Here is a 22,730-nt window from a genome sequence, read left to right as displayed (position 1 = left end):
GTTTTTTGTAATTGCACATGTCAAATTAGTGATGTTGTTTACTTGTGTTTTTTTCTTTCTAAATGTGTTTTCTTAAGATAGTGCGCACACTGAGCTCCTCATGCGTTTGACCATTATGTTTGAAATTCAAGTGAAGCTTTAGCTTTAGTATCTGTTCACTTGCTTTCTGTCTTTACTCGTTTTTGGCTGAATATTATTCCTGCTGTAAGAATCCTTTCAAAAACGATTCCAATATCTTCGCTCTTAGATGAATGGTAATCTTTCTGGCTGAGTCATTTAGTCCCTCTGCTTTAAATACAATTGCAATCATGTATTTCTAGCTTGCATAACTAGCATTATATGACCCTTCCCTCCCCCTCTTCTCCACCTCATCCCCATGGATGTTCACAGTCTGAGCCCTTTCATTGAGCAATCCTGCACCACTCCCTGGGCCTAGACTCCAGGGGATCCTGTCCTGTCTCCTACCTTTGTTTGAGTCCATAAAGCTACTTTTCATCTCTTAATCACTAAACACTGAAATATACTTCGAAATGATTTCCCCAAGTTAAAGATTTTCTTTGCTACAAATGAGTTGTTGGTAACGTAGATCTGAAAAAACTAAAGATAAGTGGTAATAAAAGCAATTTGTTGAAGTAAACTTTTAGGCTTTTAACTTCGGGAAAAATAGCAAAGGTCTGGGCAGAATTCCTTGTTTTGTTTACTAGCTTCATTGGATTGTCTGAGTGGTTACATAACAACTGCAAATATAATAGAATGCTGTACAGAACATCGCTTCTTTTCATATCCTGACAGGACCAATTTAGCCTGAATAGTCAAACCCATTTCGAAGTGCATAACAGCATGAAAGAAAGAGAGGATACTGTGCAGAGTTTATGTTTTCATCCAGAGGACTCGGTACTCTTGTGCTCTAATTCTTTGAACGATGGGTCTTTTTAAAGGAAAAAAAACAAACAACTAAATATATTAAAACAAAACAACACAAAAAGAACACCACAAAACATAATGAAGCACTTAAATAAGAAACACATCTCTCATTCAGGTTTTTCCTGCACATCCCATCACTCCATCTCATGTGCTAGTTTCACATTACTTGTTTGCCACTGAGATCACAGAACTCTCATTCTTTTCAAAGTCAGCATGACCTGATCCTGGTCCAGGCTTGTAGAGGCCAGAGTTTGATCCAAACCGGCTGAATTAAATGTGAGACAGTGCATCTCAATGGGAGGACAAAGAGAGTAGATTATCAAATTAAAAAGCAACTGTACCAAAGGGAAATATTAGGATATATTGAAAATCCATCGTGAGGTCAAGGTTTGCAGCTGAAGCACTTTTGGCTTTCATGTACTGTATGTGTCATATTCTTTCTGGAAGATAAGACTGGTGCTTTTTTTTAGAAACAGTCAGTGAGGCTGTAAAGCATCCACCTGATATGTGTATTGTGGGTTGGTCACTGAGTCACATTGTAAGAGAGATTTATAGTCAATTGATACAATTGGTTAAATATGAGTGGAATTTCTTCAATGTGTATTATTGTTATCTTACAAGTGTTTAGTTGAGATTTCAGTGGGTATATTCATTCTTGTAGGACTTTTAATCTTCTACTTTTATGGTTCTGGCAATTGGTCTATCAGCCTACCATAAAATTGTTACTAGGATAAAAGACTGAGTTTTCCTCTAGTTATATCCTGAAGTTCATCTAGTAATAGATGATTAAAAAAAAATCCTATCTGCCTTAATTCTTAAGTATAAATCCAACAAACTGCTGGAAACATTCCTGATGGTCCATGTTGACATGATGACATCACACAGTTGCTGTGGATTTGTCAGCTCCGTGATGCATATTTCCCATTTCACCAGGTGCTGCTCTATTGGATTGTGGTTGTGATTCTGGTACCTGTGGAGGCTAAGAAACAAGTTTGAAATGATTTGGATTTGGATTTTCCACTTATGTTACGCCCCACTTAAAAATGAAGTGTTGACTGGGGTGGGTGGTAACACAAAGTGAAAAAAGAAAACATAAACTACTGAAAAATAGATGTCATTAAACACGATTTATTGCACAAAACTACTAAAGTAAAAATGGTATAGAACATAAGTGTCAAACTCTGGCCCGCGGGCCAAATTTGGCCCGCAGCCTAATTACATTTGGCCCGCAAAGCCATACCAAATTACTATTAGAGCTGGCCTACTGGTATTATACAGCTAATATATATATATTGTTTAGTATTAAGCTTTGCTTGTTCCATATTCAGTTTTTCAGCAAAATGTGTTTGAGTCCATAAGAAAAGATTAATTCTTATATCTGGAGGAATAAAAATATTTCAATAAATATTAACGTTAGCCCGCGACTTTGTTCCAGTTTTGAATTTTGGCCCACTGTGTATTTGAGTTTGACACCCCTGGTATAGAAGATGGTATAGAAGCAAGCTGCTGGAAGCAGCCATCAGAAGATGGCTACACTGTGGTCGAAAAGGGATTGGCATGTTCAGCAACAACACCCTGGTAGGCTGTGGCATGTAAACAATGTTCAGTTGGTACTAAATGGCTCAAAGTGTGCTAAGAAAACACCTCACATCCTTAAACTCCTCTTCTATCTACTAGCCTGAACATTTGATAGTAAGCAGGATGGATACATGCTTCCATGTTCTGCCACTAACATCTGCATGCTGCACCGGAAATTGCTGACCTGATCAGTGTTTTTAAGGTTAATACATACCACCTCATTATACTATAAAATCCCCTATAACTAATACTGAAATGAATGAAAGTTAAACGAATGTAAACGCTACCAAACTGAAACCAGCAAACCCCCAGTGGAAAATAACTGAAACTGAGGATTTGTCTCAGAGCCTCTGAGGGGGGCAGCCCTAATTAACATCGTCACCGTGACCCCTTTGTTGTTTGATGAATTTTTCTTTGCGACTCTTTCGTCATTGATAAGGCGCTAATTGCTCTTTTTCAACTTTCACGTCATTGCAGAGCTAAAATTAGACTTGCACACTCTACCAAAGTCTTCTTCTGTGTTGTTGCTGGCAATAATTATAACCAAAGCCCTGGTCCGTGGGTGGAGGCAGAGCCATTGCAGCTCCGGTACAGTAATGATAAGTGACAGGACAGGCAGCCAATCAGAGGAGGGGATAAAGCTTTTAACCGTGTCAAAGTCTGCAGCTCCCAGTCTGAGATCCCCAGCCACCTGTAGCAGACCAGAGGAGACAGCGCCTGAAGTGAACCGTTATACACTGTTACGCCCGCCGGACACGAACTTCATAACCGGCTAACCACCTCTCTGAGGAGCGGCTTTACAAACTGTCAGAACAACTTAAAGATGTTTCTCATTTGTCTGTTTGCGGTGTTTCTCTTTGGTTCTGCAGCCAAAGGTGAGTGAAGTTTACTTCCAACGGCGTTAGACACCGTGTAGTTACTGTTTATTGTTCTGTAGTTGGGATTAAATCTCCACGTGAAGCCTTAAATTGTGATCAACGAAATGTAATGTAAGTACTTTTAGTTAAAAATAACACACAGTAAAGGTAAAATCTTCCAAATTGTACTTTAATCCGTACAAGCCAAGCAGCAACAATATTAGAATTTATTTTAGGGTCAAAGTAAATATAGCCCCTCTTTAAATTTAGTGCTGATACATTACAGAATATTGCGCCTATTTCTAACAAGAAGAAATCTCATTTTACTGTGCACACTGTATGCATCTATAGTTAGATATTTTTATTATAAAATGCAAAGTGGATTTATCATTATTGGTCCCATGATTACATTTACATGACCTGTAGGACAATAAAAGGGATTATTCATACAGTATGGATGAATCCTTTTTTTTAAAAAAACAAGTACAAAGATACAAATATCCCAACTTCCCCAAAACGACAAAGTCATTTAAAATACAAGATGTTAGATTTAAACTAAAGTAAATCCTTAACATATTCATACTGCGGTGGATAAGTGGAAGAAAATGGGTGGATGGATATTTATACTGTTACAGTGAGTATACAATGTAGCTGCTACTTAAAAGGATGTTTCTCTTTCTTAATTAGGTTGTTACATTGTTTTTTCAACAGTGTTAATGCAAACAGCTTCATTACTTAATTTCAATTAGAATACGTGATTTATATAAGTTTTTAGTTATATTGAGTTGTATTTTACTTATATTGAGGCAAGAAGAATGTAATTGGGCATTCTTGTTTAATTTAATGGTTTGATTTTTCTAAGCACAGAAAGCTCGTGGGGCCGTTGGTGTTGTGTTTAAATCCTTAATAGTGCCATTACTTCAGCTATGATTTAGTTAGACTTTGATTTTTCTGGATGGGTAATGTGGTTTCCAGCGCTTGTGTGGCCAGGAAAATTGTAAATGTTTAGCTATTAACAGGCCATTATGACTGAGACTGATGATTAATGACTCATGGTCAGTGTTCGTGTTCGCCTTTGTTGTACAAATGTTAATAAATCCAGTCTTCGTGTGCAGTAACCGAACTCACCTTCTAAAGAGTTTAAGGCCATTTATTGTGAGTTTGTTTAATAGTCAATTTAGGAAATTAAGGTTGAATAAAGTGCATAAACGTTTTTCCTTGGGTATACTATAATCAAACCACGTGTCTTATCCCCAGTAAGTGCTGCACACTCAACTTTTTGTTTTTTAACTAGACTTTCATTGGTGGGGATTTTCCCCAGATAGTTTTGAACCTGACTCAACTCCTTCAGTGTGACTCAAAGCTCTCTGGGGGTAGACTCATGCCAGGGAGAAGGCATCGTTCAAACACCAGGCGACCCCCTGAAGCGCAACACACTCCACACACAAAGTTTACTCTGTGCACCCTCCAAACTGTAGTGAAGCTGCTCAAGTTATTCTGAGAAAAATCTTCACTAGAGCCTTTGTCACTAAACTTAACTGCAGTTAAATAAATCTGTCGCTCTTTCTATTATCTTGCCTCTCAAGTGGATCTTTGTGTTTTAAGCTCCTCATATGATGACTGAGAGTAATTGTCGCTGTCATGTGCCGGAGTCTCACTTGAAGCCTGCAGGCTGCGTGTTTCTCTTTTCATGTCATGTGTTTACTTCTATAGCGACGCAGTTAAGCAGGCAGGGAGAAAACTGTGGGGAGCTGACGCACTTTAGCGAGTGTGAAGCGGCAGTAAAGAGTCCAGATGAAAAGACCTCCTGAAGGTTGTGCTCCTCCTCCTCTGAAGCTGCCGCCTCATGTTTTTGAGCCTCCTGTACGAAAGCAGCAGAGCACATTCAGTGCCTGTCTCTCCTCTTCCCGCTACTGCTTCCTCTCACGCCATGTGCTGCGTCTTGTCTGTTCCACGTGTCGTGTTTTCAGGCCAGTCATCATTAGGTCAGCATGGCAGACTCGGCAGTTAAGGAACAGATGTGGAAGTTAAAAAAAAAGGAGTATTTTTCTATTGAGTTTCTCTTGTGGACAGTTTTTGATTCACACATTACTAACCCTGCTTTTGCAACAATCATTTGTCCTACAACACAATTGCCTCTCAGTTATTCTTTGCTTCTGAATAATGGTAATTGTTCTGCCATATTAAACATTCCTATCTGTGCTACTATCTGCTTCACTTTCTCATTTCCCTCCATCCTACCTCTTGGCACCCGGTTTTATATCCACTTCTCATCACGTTTTCGCTGCTGTTTCTTCTCCTTCTTTCCCTCCTCTGTCACAGTGTCCCTGCTGTATCCAGATGGATTAGACCTGCTTCAGGGCAGTAAATCTCACTCTGTAATTGGAAAGCATGTGCTGGCGGAGCTTTAATTGGATATGATATGTGCAGAAGCCCTGCAAGTGAGCTCTTGCTCCAGGGAGCCATCTGTTACTCCAAAGTTGCAGTAAAAGAGCCCTGTTTGCTCACATACAGAGAATAGAGAACTCATGTCTGTCTGGCTCCTCCCACTGTTAATACCACAAATTGGTCTGTCTGATAAGGAAGGGGCCAAAGAAAAGACTAGAGTATGACATCATCTTCTGGAATGAATAGAAACTCAGATTAGATATCAGGTCAGGTTCATGTATTTATGTATTCATTTATTTAACTCCCACCTCCGCAGTAAATATGTTTCTATGCGTGATGGCCAGCACATGTGGGTGTCAGGCATCAAGCAGCAGGAAGAGCTACTGTTCTGACCAAGATTACGTTTATATGATAATCCAGATGTAAGTAAGTAAAGATTTAGTAATAGACTTTATAACCTGTGTTTGGATCATAAAAAATAAAATGTGTGATAAAGAATTTAAGAGTTTAATGAAAGGACTTCAAACAATAATGACATACAATAATATACACACTCCAATGCTAGCCTTTTAGATAGCATTTATTCAAGACATCCAAAATATAAAGATATTTAATATATTCATATATAAGACAATTAAAAATATTAAAGCCTTGCACCTTTATTAACCTACTGATAACCAACCAATAAGAAAAATGCATATTCTTGACTGTGAGCGGATGTTAGATGATGCTGCCTCCAGGTGGGGAATCTACATTTTTCCTTAGCATCCCAAGCCTGTGTGATTGAAGCTATAGCAACAGATTTTATATCAAGTGACAGCAACAACAACCAATCGCTAATTTAAGCTGTCTGGGAATCGACATGTTTTCTTAGAGACGTGTGGTTGTCAGGGGCTCAACAACTGACCTCTAGGCCTGTGTGATTAATGATCACAATCAAATTAAATTTAAGAATAATTTTTTTTTTCAACTTTTGCATTTAGGGGGCACTTTTGCTTTCATTACAGTAATGCGTCAAAGTGATTCAGCATCATGCCCTTCTATGATTTAGGCTATCAGTTGCATAAATATTAGGTACACCAAGCTTGAATTACTGCAGTTTTCTATCTGAACCAATAAATTCTGGTTTTAAGGTATTGACGAAAAAGTGCAGTAATCCTGGGTGCTGATAGACTGGATTTATTATATAACTTGGAAAAAAAAATACTTGCAGTAGTTAAAAAGCTGTAAATGCAAATTGTTTGTTGCTACTAACAAAAAGTTGTCTGTTAATTTACTATTTGCTACTCTTATCAGTTTTGTGTATATACTGTAAATAATTATATGCATATGATTAACTACTCTATCCAGCTTCTGAGGCATCTGTGTGCATCCTCTTATCAGAGCTGTTAACATGAGACAGTTAGCTGCATGACTGACTGTTGGTTAATGAATATTAAAAGTCTCTCTGTGTCCTGTAAGGACGCTCCTGCTCAAGTGGCATCAGCTGTGTAGCTTTGATGTGGCCTCCCTCAGTCCTGGTTTTACCCCTCTGTGGATACAGCAAGAAACTGACCTGTGTGTGTATCTGTCAGTGCTCCATGACATTTAAAACAGCTTTTAAATACCAGGAGGTCATAAAACAGCATGCAAGACTTGTTCGCTCCCATTAACCTACAAAGTGTGCGCAGTAATTAGCTGCGAGCCATGGTCCAATATGCCTGTAGCATTTTTGCCTTGGAACAGCATGTTTCAGATGTCATTTTAGATGATTTTAGGCGCACGACTACTGCACACACTATTGGCCAGACTCTTCTTTCTCCTTAATGAGATCCTGCCTTCTGGCTTCGGGCTCTTCCTGGCTATTGGGTCACAACCTGTCAGTTCATCTCCTGCTCTGTGTGCAGTCTTTGATCAGCTGGTCCAGCTCTGTGCTGCTGGACGTAATAGACAATTATTTCAAGACTGCAGTTTGCACTAATGAACTGAACGAACAGTTTCATAGCAACACAGAAGAGAGGAGATTCTTTGTCTGCAGCGCTGTACTGTTCCTTCTAGATTCCACTGGCTCTCGCCCAGTGTTATCGGCAATGACGGCCATGTATTATCTGGGAGTGGCAGCATTGAGAGGAAGTTAAGGATGTGTGTTTGGGGAACAGGATCTAACGGTCTGTTCATGAGCAGGTACTTTATAGAAATTCTACTGCGTCACTAAAGCCCTGAACTGAAACATGAGCATCAGTGCCAAAGTCTTGTTCTTTCTCTTTCTATTTCTGTGAGTAAATTGAAGTCTGGCGAAGCTTCGGCAGCTAGAAACAAACATCTCCTTGACTACAGATAAACTTCCCCATTGTGCTTGTTTGATGTTAGCATTGAGAAAATAAAGGGAAAGATAAAGGTGGACAGTCACAGGAGCTTTTAGCGATAGTTTATTAAACATCCTTATTGGAATCGGAGCAAAGCCGGACCTTCTTATCCATATCCTCCCGAGTGTGTGTTCACAGGTCGACCTTAACCCCACTTGTCACCCTGCCTGTCCCAGTCATCTCTTTTATATTTGCAGGGGATTACCCGGCTGTAGGCTAAATCCTTAGAGACAAGGCTGCCTGTTAGGCTTGCAACACAGAGTGTGCTCTTAATTACTCTTCTTTCAACAATACTACTCACTGATTGTCTGTTTGGACTGGGTCTTGGGTTTTTGGTAACCTTTTCCATTATGGCAACTTGCCAACTGAAAAATAAAGGCCTTAGGCTGGGCCTTACTACACGTAGTTTGGAAATGATGTGGTCTGTGGTCAGGCGGGCACAATTTGTTGCTATTGTGCCATCAGTCTTCAGCCAGGACGTCATCGAAGTGTGCTGTTCTGTACGGACTTTTTCAGACAATGTTTTCATGTGAATGGAATTGGAGAAGCGGCAATAAACAAACAATAATATGAAAATGAGGACAAAAAGAGAACCATTATATTTGTGTTTCTCATGACATATGCATTCATATCCGTGACACCCTATTGTCTGTTACTTCCCTCTGTCCATAAACAAACTATTGTTTTTATGATGTGACCGTAGCATGCACTAATCTTCATTCAGATAAATATCCGAACACTCAGTGTATCAGCAACGCTTTTAGATATTACCGTCCCTGCATTTTGGTTCCAGTTTCTTTCCAAGTATTAAGCTGTAAGCAAGAGATGAGATGAGACAGAGCTCTGACAAATCACGACTATTGCTTCTGAAAGCAAGATATTTCTTTTGTTCCCTTGTCATAAAAGCGAGAATGAATAACAGAAAATAAACAATAAATCAAACATTTGCGTTGGTATCTGCTGTTTGCCAAATCACTATGTTAAACTTAAATATCGACCCAGAATTTCACAATCAGTACAGCCCTACTTTAAATGGCTGTTAAAGTACACCGCTGAATTCAATTACTTTTTACTGCTGCCAAGACATTTATCTATAACTAATCCTCAAACGGACAAAGTGCTTTCATGTCTTGGTAATTAAATCTGCATTTCATTTAGTTATTGCCACATCAGTGTTTGTAAACAATATGTCCCGCAGACGAAGCCAGATGTCTTTCACTGCCTGAGTTGTTTTTCCAGTTTTGCGTGGCCAAAGTGGCAGATAGTTATTAAATAACATGCAGTAATGAACCTCTTGGTTTGTTTATGTGATTATGGCATTGCATGTGAACATACTTCCCATTCAGGTGCAGTGGTTATATTGCATTTATATGCATATATCCTTCTCCTCTGCAGCTCATGGTGTCAGTATTCGGTGATTTAAATTAAGATTAGATATAAGTTGTGATTTGATTTGTAAGATTTTGTATTAACCCAATCAAAACATTACAGCTTTGTTACAACAATGCCAGAAACCTGACCCAGTGACCTTAAAATGAATAACCATTAATCATTGATAGTTAAGTACTGTTAACTAGCAACAGGCCTCTGGGTGTGAAAAAGGAAGAGACAAATTTGACAAAGAGAGAGGCAGTCAATTGATTTGGACTTTGATGTTAAAAACTCCAAATGTCCAACTCCATCCTAAAATTGACAGACTAAAAAAACTGTTTTTGTGTCTATAGTTGATTTGTTGCATCGTAAAAGGAAGCGGTGCATTTTTTTTAAACTCATCCATCTCTCCGACAAGACTACTCGAGCATTATTGGCAGTGACCAAAATGCTAAAGTCGATGTTTCAAAAGTCAGAGCTGAGGAACAAATGGGTGATGTCATGGTGGTTTAATATACAGTCTGTGACTAACACTCACCATTACTTTGACAGTAAAAAGAAAAACCACTTCCCAATTGATGACTATTGACACATCAGATACAGCTAAAATAAACAAAATAAAATACATATTGTACTTTTTAATGCTTTCTTTCTGGCGGCAGTGTAAGGCCAAGAGATTTCACATCTGTTAAAAATGATTTTAAAGATTGGATGACTTGACGCTGCGGTTGGGATACTGCGGTGGGTACTATTATCTCTCCATATCTCTAAATTTGGAAACTTATTTGAGAGCATTGGGTTAGCATACATTTGCTTGCCAATTAGCTCTGAGCACAACTGTAGCTAATGTTAGGAATGGTAAATGGTAAATGGCCTGCATTTGTATAGCGCTTTACTCAGTCCCTAAGGACCCCAAAGCGCTTTACACTACATTCAGTCATTCACCCATTCACACACACATTCACACACTGGCAATGGCAAGCTACATTGTAGCCACAGCTGCCCTGGGGCGCACTGACTTTAGTTCCTTATTTTAAATGACATTGATACATATTTACCAAAAACTACTGCAACTCATGGAGACTGCCTGTAAACTTTCCAATCTGACCAGTATATAGAAATACTGATAACAAACGATAAGGCTCTTTGACAAAGTTTATTATGACTCCTTATACTTAGAATAAGTGCTACTATTTTTTTTTTTTTTTTTTTTTTTTGCTACTTCTATGGGGTCAACAAGATTAATTGCAATTGTAGAATAATGCTGTGTGCTCAATCGGCAGTGCTACTAAAATGTTCAGAATTTGCAGTGCCTCAAATCAGCACGAAAATGCACCTGCTGCTGGCAGTGACATTAACTCGGCTGTAGTGGAGTCACGCACCTGACAGGATGGTGTGCTTAGCTGAAACTGGCTGTTTAGTTTCAGTTAAAGCAAAACAGTTTTTAAAAAAACGATTAAAAACTTTATGTACTTTTGATAATAAATATTATTAATAAATATTTTTGACATAAATTTGATGTGAGATTGTAGAGAGTTGAAGATATGCAGGGAAAGATGTAAAAAGGTACAAATTGAACCTTCATCTTTAGTTGTTCTTGGAAACACGTCTACATTATATCTTATTAAAATTTCACTGAGAATGTAACGTCACTGCGTGACTGGCTGGATCTGATTTAAGAGGTTTTTCCATTAATCTAAATCTCTGGTTATCCAGTAAGATTAATAAGATGTATTTAAGCCATGATCTTGAATATCCAGGAACTGATATGCATTTCGTAGCAATGATTTCATGCTCTGTTACCTCATATATCAATATCTAGTTCTGCCACTCCTTTAATTTATGATCACTGAAAACGTCAACTGTGACAGTTGAATTTCAACTATCATTTGTTACTTCTTTATCTATTTAACTGCTCAATGTCTTATTTTTGTCTTCCAGTACATGACTTTTGAGGTTGGGTATAGGTGTGTGCTCACTGAATGCATCACAGGGTGTGTCATGTTGGAGCCTCTGGTTTTTCATCTTTAAATGAGTCTCGGTTACTAAGTGATAAAGACATTAGGTCACACACTGGCCTTGTGCACACAGTGTAATCAAATCAAGCTCAGGATCTGATATTAGTCTTGATTTTTTCACCACTGGAGAAAACTATTTGTGTAAGGCGTCCACCCATCTGACTCCTGGCAGTAGAATATCTATCCTCTCTGGCTGCTGAAAAAACATGCTTTGAATGTAATCACTCATTATCAAAGACCACCTACTGTTTGTACTGTTCCTAAAGAATGGGAACAGGCTAAATGAGAACAGGCGTCAGAACAGCACAGTGAACAAACAGAAGGCAGCTTGTTTACGGTAGTTCTTATCAACAAATTCAGTATTTTTTTTCAACTGTTCTATGTGCTGTGTTTTAGATTTTTATTTAAGTCATGACCTCGTGTGATTACAGCTTAAAGTCCTTGTCCATCAAAGTAACAGGGTCAACTGTTGCTGTGGTGGACAGTCCTGTCGACTTTACTGTTTAGGTTGGCGCTCATTGTGTGATTTTCAGCAGGATAATTCTGCAAATTTCAGTTAAAAATGATCTCTGTACAAGTCTGAGATGGTTGTGACATATGCAGAGGAGGGGTAGTGGATATGTTGTAAAGATGTTTAGCATGGAGCTACCAGGCAGGAGGAAAAGAGGAAGACAACAGATGAGATTTATGGATGTAGTGAAGAAGGACAAGCAGAAGGCTGGTATGACAGAAGAGGATGCTAGGGATGGGGTTTGGTTGAGATGGAGGTAGATGATGTGCTATTGGAGCAGCAACTACCTGGTGAAAGTAGTAGAGTATTTAGGACGTAAAGAAGGACATGTCCCCCAAGAAATGCTAGAAAGAAAAAACACACACACTTTAGTCAGTAGACATACCTGTTGGACAAAAACACAACATCAAATTTTATTTGTGACTGAATACTCTTGAACATTCATTTATATATTGTTGATAAAATTGTACATAAGTAACACATTTTTGTTTTAAAACCTCATCAACTATTTTACTGAAAGGTGATGCAATTTGGTGTTTTCAGCATACTTGCCTAGACGCCACAGCAGCAGAAGTCCTTTCATTTTTAATCTAGAGTAAAGGGCATCTGGACTTGAAAAGCATTGATAACATTTTCAATGTCAATTTAATTCAGTCCACGAGTAAACAACTACCCGCTCCACTACAGGTGGGATTGATTTAAATAGGAGAGTGTCTTTTCTTTTAGACATTGGATGTTTAGCATTAAAATCTGGACTAAACACTTATGCCTGAATTATACCTGAATCTATGTCGTAACTTGGGGCATAACCGATAACCCCTCTTAAGCTTACACCACAACCTTCCACGCCATTCAGTCAGTGCGGACTTCATCGGTCCGACATGTAGTTACATTTCTTGGGAGGGGCACTTCAGGTTACGTGGAAGGTTATGGCAGATTTAAGAAGGCTTTTCGGTTGCATTGTAAGTTATGACGTAGATTTCCCACTAAAGAATAGTTGAGGCAGTATATATATATCTGTCCTATACATGCCCTTTTTAAAAAAAAAATCATTTTACTGTGGCAAGCTTTGGACTTGAAGAGAAGGTAAAAATCTGATTATTTTTGTGCTTTTGTGTTCATTCTAGGAGAAACAACTGAAACAAATCCAAGCAGTGCCCTCACAGACGGCGGCTTGACAACTGCTTCAGAAGTGACTAGAGCAACAGAAAGTACTACTCGAGAATTCACAACTGTGCACACAACTCTGACCAATGCAGAGACAATTAATCTGAGCACTCAGTCCACGATCACTATTAATACTACGGTTACTGAGAACGGTACTGTGACCACTGGCAGCCCAGCTCCCTCTCCATCACCTCCAACCACTGACGCAAGCATGTCGACTGCAAGGCCAGGGACGAGCAATCCTACCAGCGATAGCGAGACTGCAAATACAACCACGGTTCCTGTTCCAGCCACGAATCAAACAATGAGCACAAGTACATTGATCCCACACACAACCACCAACATATCTCTAAGTACACCACACTCCACCAATGGCACAACTGGAAGTACACCAGTCACCCAGACTAACAATGACACCACTAGTAGCACAGCAGTTACAGACACTGGGAACGGCACAATGATGACATATTCAACCACCTACACAACTCATAGTACACCGTACACCAACAATGACACATCTGCGAGCACAACAGTGACAAACTCAACCTCTCACACAATTGCAAGTACGCCTGTGACCCAGACTAGCAACGACACCACTGTTAGCACACCAATGACCAACACCAGCAATGACACAACTACAGTTATGCCAATCACAAACTCAACTACCCACACAATTGCAAGTACACCAGTCACCCAGACTAACAACACCACTGCCAGTACACCAATTACAAACACCAGCAATGACACATCTACAAGTGCACCAGTGACAAACTCAACCTCTCACACAATTGCAAGTACGCCTGTGACCCAGACTAACAATGACACCACTGTTAGCACACCAATGACCAACACCAGTAATGACACAACTACAGTTATGCCAGTCACAAACACAACCATCAACATAACTGCAAGTACACCAGTCACCCAGACTAACAACGACACCACTGCCAGTACACCATTTACACACACAAGCAACAGCACGGCTATGGTTACATCTCCCACAAGCAACCATTCAACTAACATTACTCCAGTCACACCCACAAGCAACAACACAACTTTTATTACAGCAACTACACCACTAAGCAACATCACAACTTCAACTACTGAAGAAACCAGCAACAGCACAGCAATTACAACGACACTCACCCCAGTAAGCTCTACAGCTGTGTTAACTCCATCTACTCAACCAAACACTACTAACACCTCTCCTGAGACTGCTGCATCTACTACTGCACCCTTGTCCTCAACTGCTGCCATAAACACAACACTCACAGCTGGACCCTCACCCTCTTCACCCACCACCATCTCCAACTCCAGCTCTTTCCCTCCAAGCACCTCCCCAGGCAATAGCACCGTACCCCCCAGTGGAAATGCCACCACCCTTAGTCCCTCAACAGCAAGCTCAGGAGGTAATACTAACAGCATGATACATGTTGATGTGTGTTCTTGTAAATAATATACTATATCATGGAGGTGAGAAGGAAATTCATGACAATCCATCCAGTATTTCATGAGAGTGCATACTAGGATATAGGTTAAAGTAAGGTATTGTGTTTATTAAATATGCTTATTCACACAGTACCATACTTTAATACCCATATCCATGTATTTTCTATCTCTATTTCTGATCTGATTGTTTCTCTTCTTTTGATGATATAGTGACAAATCACACTGCAGTAACCGCAACTACAACTCTTTCAACTGAAGCTAGTGGCATTACAACTGCCATTCCAACCACCGTCTCTAACATCACAACCACCACCCTGCAACCAACACAGATCACTACCAGCAACCAAACCACTCCAGCTCCACCCACCACTACGCAGAGTCCAGTCATAGGTTTGTACCTTTAAATTGCTTTTCCATAGACTAGAATACACATTATGAAATCAGACATGCACCTTGACATGAATAATAATGTTCCCACATATCCTGGAGATATAAAGAAGCAACTGTTAGCTTGCAAAAAAATGTTATTTAAAAGCTGTATATAACTTATTTTTGTGCTCACTCCATGTGGCCAAAAAAGGTATTTTGTAATTAACAAAACAGAAATAACATTTGTTTATGGGATACATTTTCTTTTCTTGCTTGCCAGTGTGTCCAGCTGTCCCATGTCCACTTGAAAGCGTCTGTCTTAATGGCACTTGCCAGTGTCTCACTGGTACCTACCTGCTGAATGGACATTGTGTACCTGGTAAAAAAAAATGAAAACATTTTATGTCTGTTCAGACAAAAAGTCTAATGCGTAAATGAAAGTGTAATTGGGTGTTAATAGTGAATTTGTCGCCTTATATTCTCTTTTCCTCTTCATCACGCAGCCCATGTGTTCCCAGGGAGGCTTCATCTTACCACCTTAAAATTTCAAAATGAAATGTTCAACAGGTCTTCAAAGATATTCCAGATGACGGCTGCTAACATTTCAGCAACAGTAGGTTATGAAGACAGAAACATGTTGGGTAGCTCTAGAATTTGTCAACTTAATCAATAAACTGCGTTTATTCTGTTTCACAGCTTAGCGATATCCTCAAGAAACAGCCAGGGTATATCCGGTCTGATGTTGTGCAACTTGAGTGAGTGCATGTTTCACTTTCCTGTTATACAAAGATGCGATGCCACATGTTAAAAAAGGTGTCTAACCTCTGTTGGTTGTTTTCTATAAATCTCCAGACCAGGTAGCGTGCAAGCAACTGTAAATAATGTGTTTAGTGACACCACTGAAAATCAAACTACCGTTAATAACGCCATAAATGAAGCTATAAAAACTTCCACTGGACTTCTGGGTCAAGCTACATATACAAGTAAATGCTGACTACATTCTATACAAGTCAAGTGATCAGTTAATAATGTATCTTTGATTTACATAGCCTGTTCTGTTCTCGCCCCTTCTTAGGCATAAACCTGTGTGAGCTGAGCCCATTACCTTGTGAAGTCTCCACTACAGTGTGCACAAATACAAATGGCCAGGCTGCATGTACCTGTAAAGATGGCTACATCTCCAATGTGTACTCAAACACTAGTTGCAAAGGTAAAAGTGACTATTTCGGATTATTACTTTTTCCGTAATCCAGACCTGTGTTGGATTTAAATGAGGAAACTACCACATGCTCTAGTATTTACATCAAGTCTTTAATGTTTTTTTTTGCCTTCACAACGTCCTGCTGCAATAGTATTATACATTAAAGGCTCATGCATGGACCACTAAAGCTGACCACCTGCAGCTTTTAAGACTAAGCTCAAGCGAAATTTCCCGAGCTCGTCTACAGTCACGAGAACCGTAACAAAACCTTCTTATCCTTGCAAAAAAAATTCTATGTGGGAATGAGAAGAAGAATCAACAGGGAGTGAGACTCACGTACAAGGTCAAGAGCTGTAGCCTTTTTTCCATGCTGACCCCTGACACTTCCTTCATTTATCTCTCTAATTCATTTCTTTTTTAATGGGGATGTTTCCCTGGAAACATGTGGAAGAATTGCAGCTTTGCCTCTGTGTGTAGGGTTGTGACCAAGGAGATCGGCTATAGGAAATACTGTTAAAGAATAAGACCGTAGGCCTCAAACAAATCCAGCATACAACTCGTAAACTGTTTAATAGCAAGCCTTTAAGTGAAGAGACTCCCAGAGTGCTCCTATTTTTGGATGTGCCATCATGAGCGCTAAATGTTTCTGTCCAGCGAATCTGAAACATTCATTGGTCAAAACATTATCTCTAAGTTACAATTGCTATTTCTTTTTGCAGCGTGTCCAAGCGGACAGAGGCCAGTGGGAGAAGTGTGTGAAGCGTAAGTACACACATTTTTTTAAATTCTGTCTACTGGTTTTGCACGTCTTCCCACTGGTGCACAGTGTTTAAACATGGCTCCCCCATGTGGATTTATTGTTGAACTCCATTATGGTTCTGGGGAGTTCTGAAATGTGAATGTCACTGTGCTTTCTTTCAGATGTCCCTTTGGGTATGCTGGATTCAACTGCAATGACTGTGAGTATAACATCAGTATTACAAAGGGGAAATGCTAAAGAAGCAGAACTCATATAGACTGCACAGTATATGGACTGGTTCCTATATAGCGATTTTCTGCTCTCCCAGAGTACTCAAAGAGCTCTATACAACATGCCACATTCACCCATTCACACAAGCACTGTCTTCTATGTTTGTTTTAGTGCTTAGTTAGTGCTTTCTAACTACCATTCACACACATTCATACTCTGATGGATGCATCGGAGAGCATCTTGGGGTTAGTATCTTGCCCAAGGATATTTGGCATGCAGACTAGTGGGAGCCAGGGATCGAACTACCAACCTTCTGATCAGTAGATGATTTAAATATATATCTGAGATTTCTAACTAGGATATTATTACCTAAGGGAATACTTCTGAAGTAGCCACAGGGATATGTTAAAAGTTCTACTGTTTAGTTGAATAACTAAGTGGCTCTAAATATGTTAGACAGCCAAAGGTTATACATAAGGGATTAAAATAAAGGGCTGTCAAAAAGTATTTACCCGCTTCCTGATTTCTTTTTTTTTTCTTTTTTTTTTTTTTAACATCGTTGTCACACATGTTTCAACTCATCAAACTGATTGTAATATTGGACAAATATCACCAGAGTAAATACAAAATGCTGTTTTTAAAAGGTGATTTCATTTGCCATATCAAATCTTTGTGTTCCCAAAGACTTTTGGGAAAATATTCTTTGGACTGATGAGACAAAAGTTTAACCTTTCAGAAGGTTACTAGAGCTATTGTCCTAGTCAAATTCAGGTCCATGGCGTGAATTAAACTGGCTGGAAAAACCTCCAATGTGGCTGAATAAAAACAATTCTGCAAAGAAGAGTGAGCCAACATTTCTCCACAGTGAAGTAAAAGACTCATTGTCTGTTTCTGCAAATGCTTGATTGAAGCACTTGCTCCCAGTGGTGTTACTACCAATTATTAGCTGTTGTTTTCTTTATGTAGGGCTAGGTACAGTACGTTTGGTTAGTCCTTTTCCCTTAATAAATAAAATAATCTTTTAAAACTGCACTTTGAATTTTCTGGGGTTATGATTAGCTAATATTACAATCCGTTTGGTGATCTGAAAGTTACACAGTAGTCAAATCGATGAATGGTTTTGTAAGATGAAAGTAGAATACATCCAGTTTAAAATGAGTTTCAATAAGTACAAAATGATGATTAGTGTTGATGAAGGTGTTCTTGGGTCCATCTGACAGCACAATGTTTTTAATTGTGTCTTCACAGCGGCCCTGCTGGCAGTGGTGATCATTTCCTGCGTACTAGGAGGAATTCTACTCATTCTTATCCTGGCTTTGTTCATATACTGCTGCTGGTAAGAATATTATAGATCACTTATACCCCCCCCCCCCCCCAAACATTGCTCATATGTACTGATTGCTCTGCATCTTACAGCTCCACTTATCTGTGCAAATGGTCGTTTGTAGCTTGGACTAGATTGGCTGGAAATGGGCAAGTTGTCATATGCCCAGAATAAATAAAATGGCTATTAAAAATCTTTAGGACTCGGGGCCAAAGTTGTGATCATATTCTGCACTCCTGTGAAAAACAAAGGCCTCAATCATGTTAATTTTTCTCTATGAAAAACTATACTTAACTAAAGACTTAGTGTGTCTGCAGAACTGAATCCAAAACTGTTGGACCAGCAGACGGAATAGTTTTTAAAAACTGGCACAAATTTTAAGATTTTAAAAAACCTCAAGACTTTGTGTATATGCGGCAACTATAGCATTAGCAAGCAGGAGTAGCAAAATTGCTCAGCTGCAGTTAATAATAAACGATTGTTGCTGTGTCTGTGGGAGTTCACTGCTGAATTAAATAAGCAAGATATAAAATAGAACATAAAATGTGACTGTTGTTCTATTTTCTGTATGTCAGGAGGCTGTGCTCAAATAGAAAGCAAGACATTAGCAGCAGCCCTTACTCAACAGAAGACTTAAACCAGCCCTGGCCTACTGGCATCATGCCCATCCCCCGTGCCAACAGTAAATGGGATGGAGCTCCTCCTATAGAGATGACAGAAGGGGGCAGCAGTAATGTCCTGGTGGACAAAAGGCCTCAAAGCAACGGAATGGTGAGTTACCGCGGCTGTTTTTCTGCTGTCTCAGTTATTTACTGCTAATCCTCAGTCTGAAAGTCCTGCATATTGTTGCTTACTAACTAAATCAAATGTTTGTTCATTCAGTTGCTTCATTATCTCACATCTAGATTGCATCTGCTTATTAACCCACTCAGTAAACAAGGATTTGCAGGTTGAAAACAAAACAAATTGCATGGAGATGGAACATGAAACAGTACTTATATAAAAAAGTTTTTACTATAAGCCTCATGCACATAAATACATTTAAACAAGTGCTTTTTTCTATGCTTAAGAACTTAAAATATTTACACACTCACATGGATGTACTGGGGACAACTTCAGTAACTTGTCCAAAGATACTTCAACACACAGACTGGGAAAAACCAGGAACTGACCCATCAATCTATTGATTAGTAGGCAACGATCGCTAGCTCTCAACCTACAGCTGCAACTATGTGTGGGTAGAGCTTGCTTTCTGGCAGATTTAGCTAGACTAGACCTTTGTTTTTGACCTGCAAATTAATAACTGGGCACATGACCTTCTTGCATCACTACCCAGATAAATCAGATGCTTTGATGATGCATTTTAACTCCTGTGATCGTAAATAAAGTGCTAGCATGTAGCCCCCTGCCACGCTCCCTGCTTTGCCTGACTCCCAGTATGTTGCTTTAGGGGTTTCAGCGGAAGCAGAAAGGATGGAAAAAGGTAAGGCATGGCTTTGCTTTTAGATTCTTGATTTGCCTTGATACACCCCTGCTGATAACTTAGAGATGCCAGAGTGAGAAGGTGATGGGTTTTCTGGGTGATGGGGAGCTTTAACGGGGATTTCTCAGCAGTGCGCTTTCATCTTCACACTAAATCCAGCATGTTCAAAGAAATTCATCTGACAATATTTTTGTGAGTAGTGATAAATAATTTTTCAGTCTACACTGGTGACTGGGGTTACCTTTGTGTGTGGGTCTTGAGTTTTGTGGGTAAAAGTGTGTGAACCTATGAAGTCCCTGCTTCTTTATGAAAGTGTCACACTCACTCCTTCTACTGACTTTTCAGACGGGATCGTACGATCTCAACCCAGAAGAAATGATGACCTTCAAAGGTAAAAATACATCTCGTTACTCGTATCTGGTTCAAGGCCATGAAAATCCTTACTTCTTACCTGGAGACGAGAAGAAAAACTGAAACGAAAACACTAAAACCTACAAATGAGCGAGGAAGACGGGATCAAAAAGAAGTAACTGGTTTGAAACTCTGGGACGACAGATACATATCCTGAGAAGAGTTATTTATAAAGATACTTTACCCTCTGAGCTTATCTGCATTAATGATGAATCACAAATGACATTTAAAAAAAAAAATCTTGAAAATTACCAAAGAGATTCATTTGTGTGCATCATGTCTGCTCTTAATGGTTACAACCAGTGGATGTCGCTGTTGCTCCTTACATTCATATATAGTATAATAACAGTTTTTTTTAACAACAGAGCTGACTTTTAATCCTTATTTTATGCTTTGATGAATTCAAATAGAATTTTAAAAATGAAGCATCTTATTTTGCTAATTGCACTAAAGTATATAATAAGTTTACTATTAGTTTTTATATAAATCAGAGGTAAATTGAATGTGGGTTCTTATGGGGTACCTGCTATTTTTCCTAAAAGGATGTGATTTTTTTTTTTGTATTAAGCAAATCGTGAATGACTAAAGGGGCTGGATCCCTGTTTGGGAGTATTTAAAGGGATTTATGTTGTAGCAGTCTGTATCTGTTGAAGCTACACTTGCAAAATGTGCCTGTTTAATAGTCTGTTTGATGAATAGGAAACATTGTGCTAAGCTGGCAAAAAAAAGAAGCCTGTCTGCTTTTTTTCGATGTGCCAAAAATCATTTGTAAACATTTTTTTAAGGATTCTGTATAAATTATATATTTATCTTTGTGCTTCTGAGAGAATGGACTGTTTTATAAGTGTGTGTTTTTGTAAAGAAAAAGACTGTGTGCACACATCCAGCAGAAATAAATTAATTTAAAGAGCCTTGCACTTGGTTTTCATCATTCACATATGTGAGTCAGTGTAACTGTAGATTTTGTTGTAAAATTATAAATATATGTAACCAAAACTTGGAATATAGAGCTACAAGAATATTATGGCTGCATGCAGCTTGCACTAAACTCCCACTAAAAGCTCACATTGTCCAGTCCAGAAACTGTTAAATATTATTTTAAACCAGGTGTTTTGTGCACAGTGGAATTAAAAAAATGTGGGTTATATTAAACGACTGTAGGTTGTAGTCGATTAACAATAAGTAGCTGTTTTTGTTCAAGAGGACTTCAGTCTTTGGGACCTAGCTGCATCCATTAGTAACTTACATGTTCTCGCCCCTTCTTAGGTACTTACATGTCACATGTAATGCTTTCTTTTCTTTATTGTAAAAAGAAAAAAAAGGTTTGTGGTAATCTCTGTTTTATTTTCACGCATTTGTCAAATGTGCAACCTCTGGTGTTGAGAAAGAATAGCTCCGCACTTTAATAATCTCAATCAAGAACTTCCCTCAAGGCATTCCTAAGAAATCATGTTCAACAGGAAGGCACAGACAAACAGCCGACCTAAAAAACACGTTGCCTCCAGTCATCGCTGTTGTTGCCACTGAGGCATGAGAATGAGTAATTTACAACAGATACATCAGCGTGGCCTTATAATGAGGAAATAAAACAAATATAGTGACCCAAGGTGTTTTATTTTTGTATTCTTGATTTTGTTTTTATATCACATATCGACCAAAGTCAATAATAACAGTGATCTAGCCTCTGTTTGTTTATTAAGAAATTATATGCATAATTAAACATTTAATTAAAAGTATTGCTTTTGCAAAGATTGCCACTGTCATCATTTAAGCTGAATACGCAATAATATTACAGCTGCAGAAGGCTGTGAGATACAATTTAACTGCTATATGAATCTTGGTGTTGATGGGACTATTCTTGGAGGTAGATGCAGATGCACTTTACCTAGAAACTCTCCGCTCTGTATATTATGCTGCACTATGTCACATAGATTGACGAGGTGGTTGCTGCTGTGGTGTTGCAGTTAGCCGGCAGTCAGCCAAGCTCTTAAAAACTGGGATTTGGTTTGCTGGTGCTAAATCTGGCTTTGCCAAACCTTAATCTCGGGCACTGGGTCACTTGAACAGGCTGTGGCGAGTATACAGGAGGAACAAATCAGATGCACATCCTTGATGATTTGCATGTAAAGATTAAACATGTGTGTAGAATCCTGATCCTTAATAGCAATGCATCGTACATGGCTGGAACTTAACTAATCTGAGAGTGAAATAAAATTTAAATATACGGTCTGGCCCAATAATATATGTGTATATAAACCGTAATTCACAGAAGGTTGGGCCATGTGCTATTAAGAATAAAATGTGGATTTATGAAATTTACAATCATTTAATTCAGTGTTTATCTACATTTTACACCTTTTAAAA

The 22,730-nt window shown here is 38.9% G+C and overlaps 1 protein-coding gene across 3 annotated transcripts; it reads left to right on the top strand.

Annotated features, from left to right (window-relative positions):
• The first annotated feature begins 2,993 nt into the window (after positions 1-2,993).
• Positions 2,994-21,277, top strand: si:ch211-198m17.1 (uncharacterized threonine-rich GPI-anchored glycoprotein PJ4664.02). 3 transcript variants are annotated; one of them, XM_040044482.1, is made up of 14 exons: positions 2,994-3,377; positions 13,120-14,568; positions 14,819-14,998; positions 15,258-15,356; positions 15,481-15,590; positions 15,674-15,732; positions 15,830-15,960; positions 16,053-16,187; positions 16,898-16,940; positions 17,100-17,137; positions 18,397-18,484; positions 19,048-19,243; positions 19,923-19,955; positions 20,301-21,277. In XM_040044482.1, the coding sequence occupies exons 1-14, from the start codon at positions 3,326-3,328 to the stop codon at positions 20,427-20,429; spliced, it is 2,742 nt and encodes a 913-aa protein (XP_039900416.1). In that variant the 5' UTR covers positions 2,994-3,325; the 3' UTR covers positions 20,430-21,277. The 3 variants fall into 3 exon arrangements, with proteins under 3 accessions (XP_039900416.1, XP_039900426.1, XP_039900434.1); XM_040044500.1 differs by having other exon boundaries at positions 2,999-3,377; positions 13,120-13,473; XM_040044492.1 differs by lacking the exon at positions 19,923-19,955 and having other exon boundaries at positions 2,996-3,377.
• Positions 21,278-22,730: the final 1,453 nt, after the last annotated feature.

Source organism: Simochromis diagramma, unplaced genomic scaffold, assembly GCF_900408965.1.
Source record: "Simochromis diagramma unplaced genomic scaffold, fSimDia1.1 OVJJ01000321.1, whole genome shotgun sequence".
Classification (NCBI taxonomy): Eukaryota; Metazoa; Chordata; class Actinopteri; order Cichliformes; family Cichlidae; genus Simochromis; species Simochromis diagramma.
Note: the sequence above shows the minus strand (reverse complement) of the source record. Positions and strands in the feature narration are given on the sequence as shown.

Excerpts from the sequence above, each read along its gene's own strand:
- si:ch211-198m17.1 (XM_040044482.1), top strand. The coding sequence starts at position 3,326 with ATGTTTCTCATTTGTCTGTTTGCGGTGTTTCTCTTTGGTTCTGCAGCC. Across the intron at positions 16,941-17,099 it reads GTGGGAGAAGTGTGTGAAGC|ATGTCCCTTTGGGTATGCTG; the intron begins GTAAGTACACAC and ends GCTTTCTTTCAG. Across the intron at positions 19,956-20,300 it reads AGCAGAAAGGATGGAAAAAG|ACGGGATCGTACGATCTCAA; the intron begins GTAAGGCATGGC and ends CTGACTTTTCAG.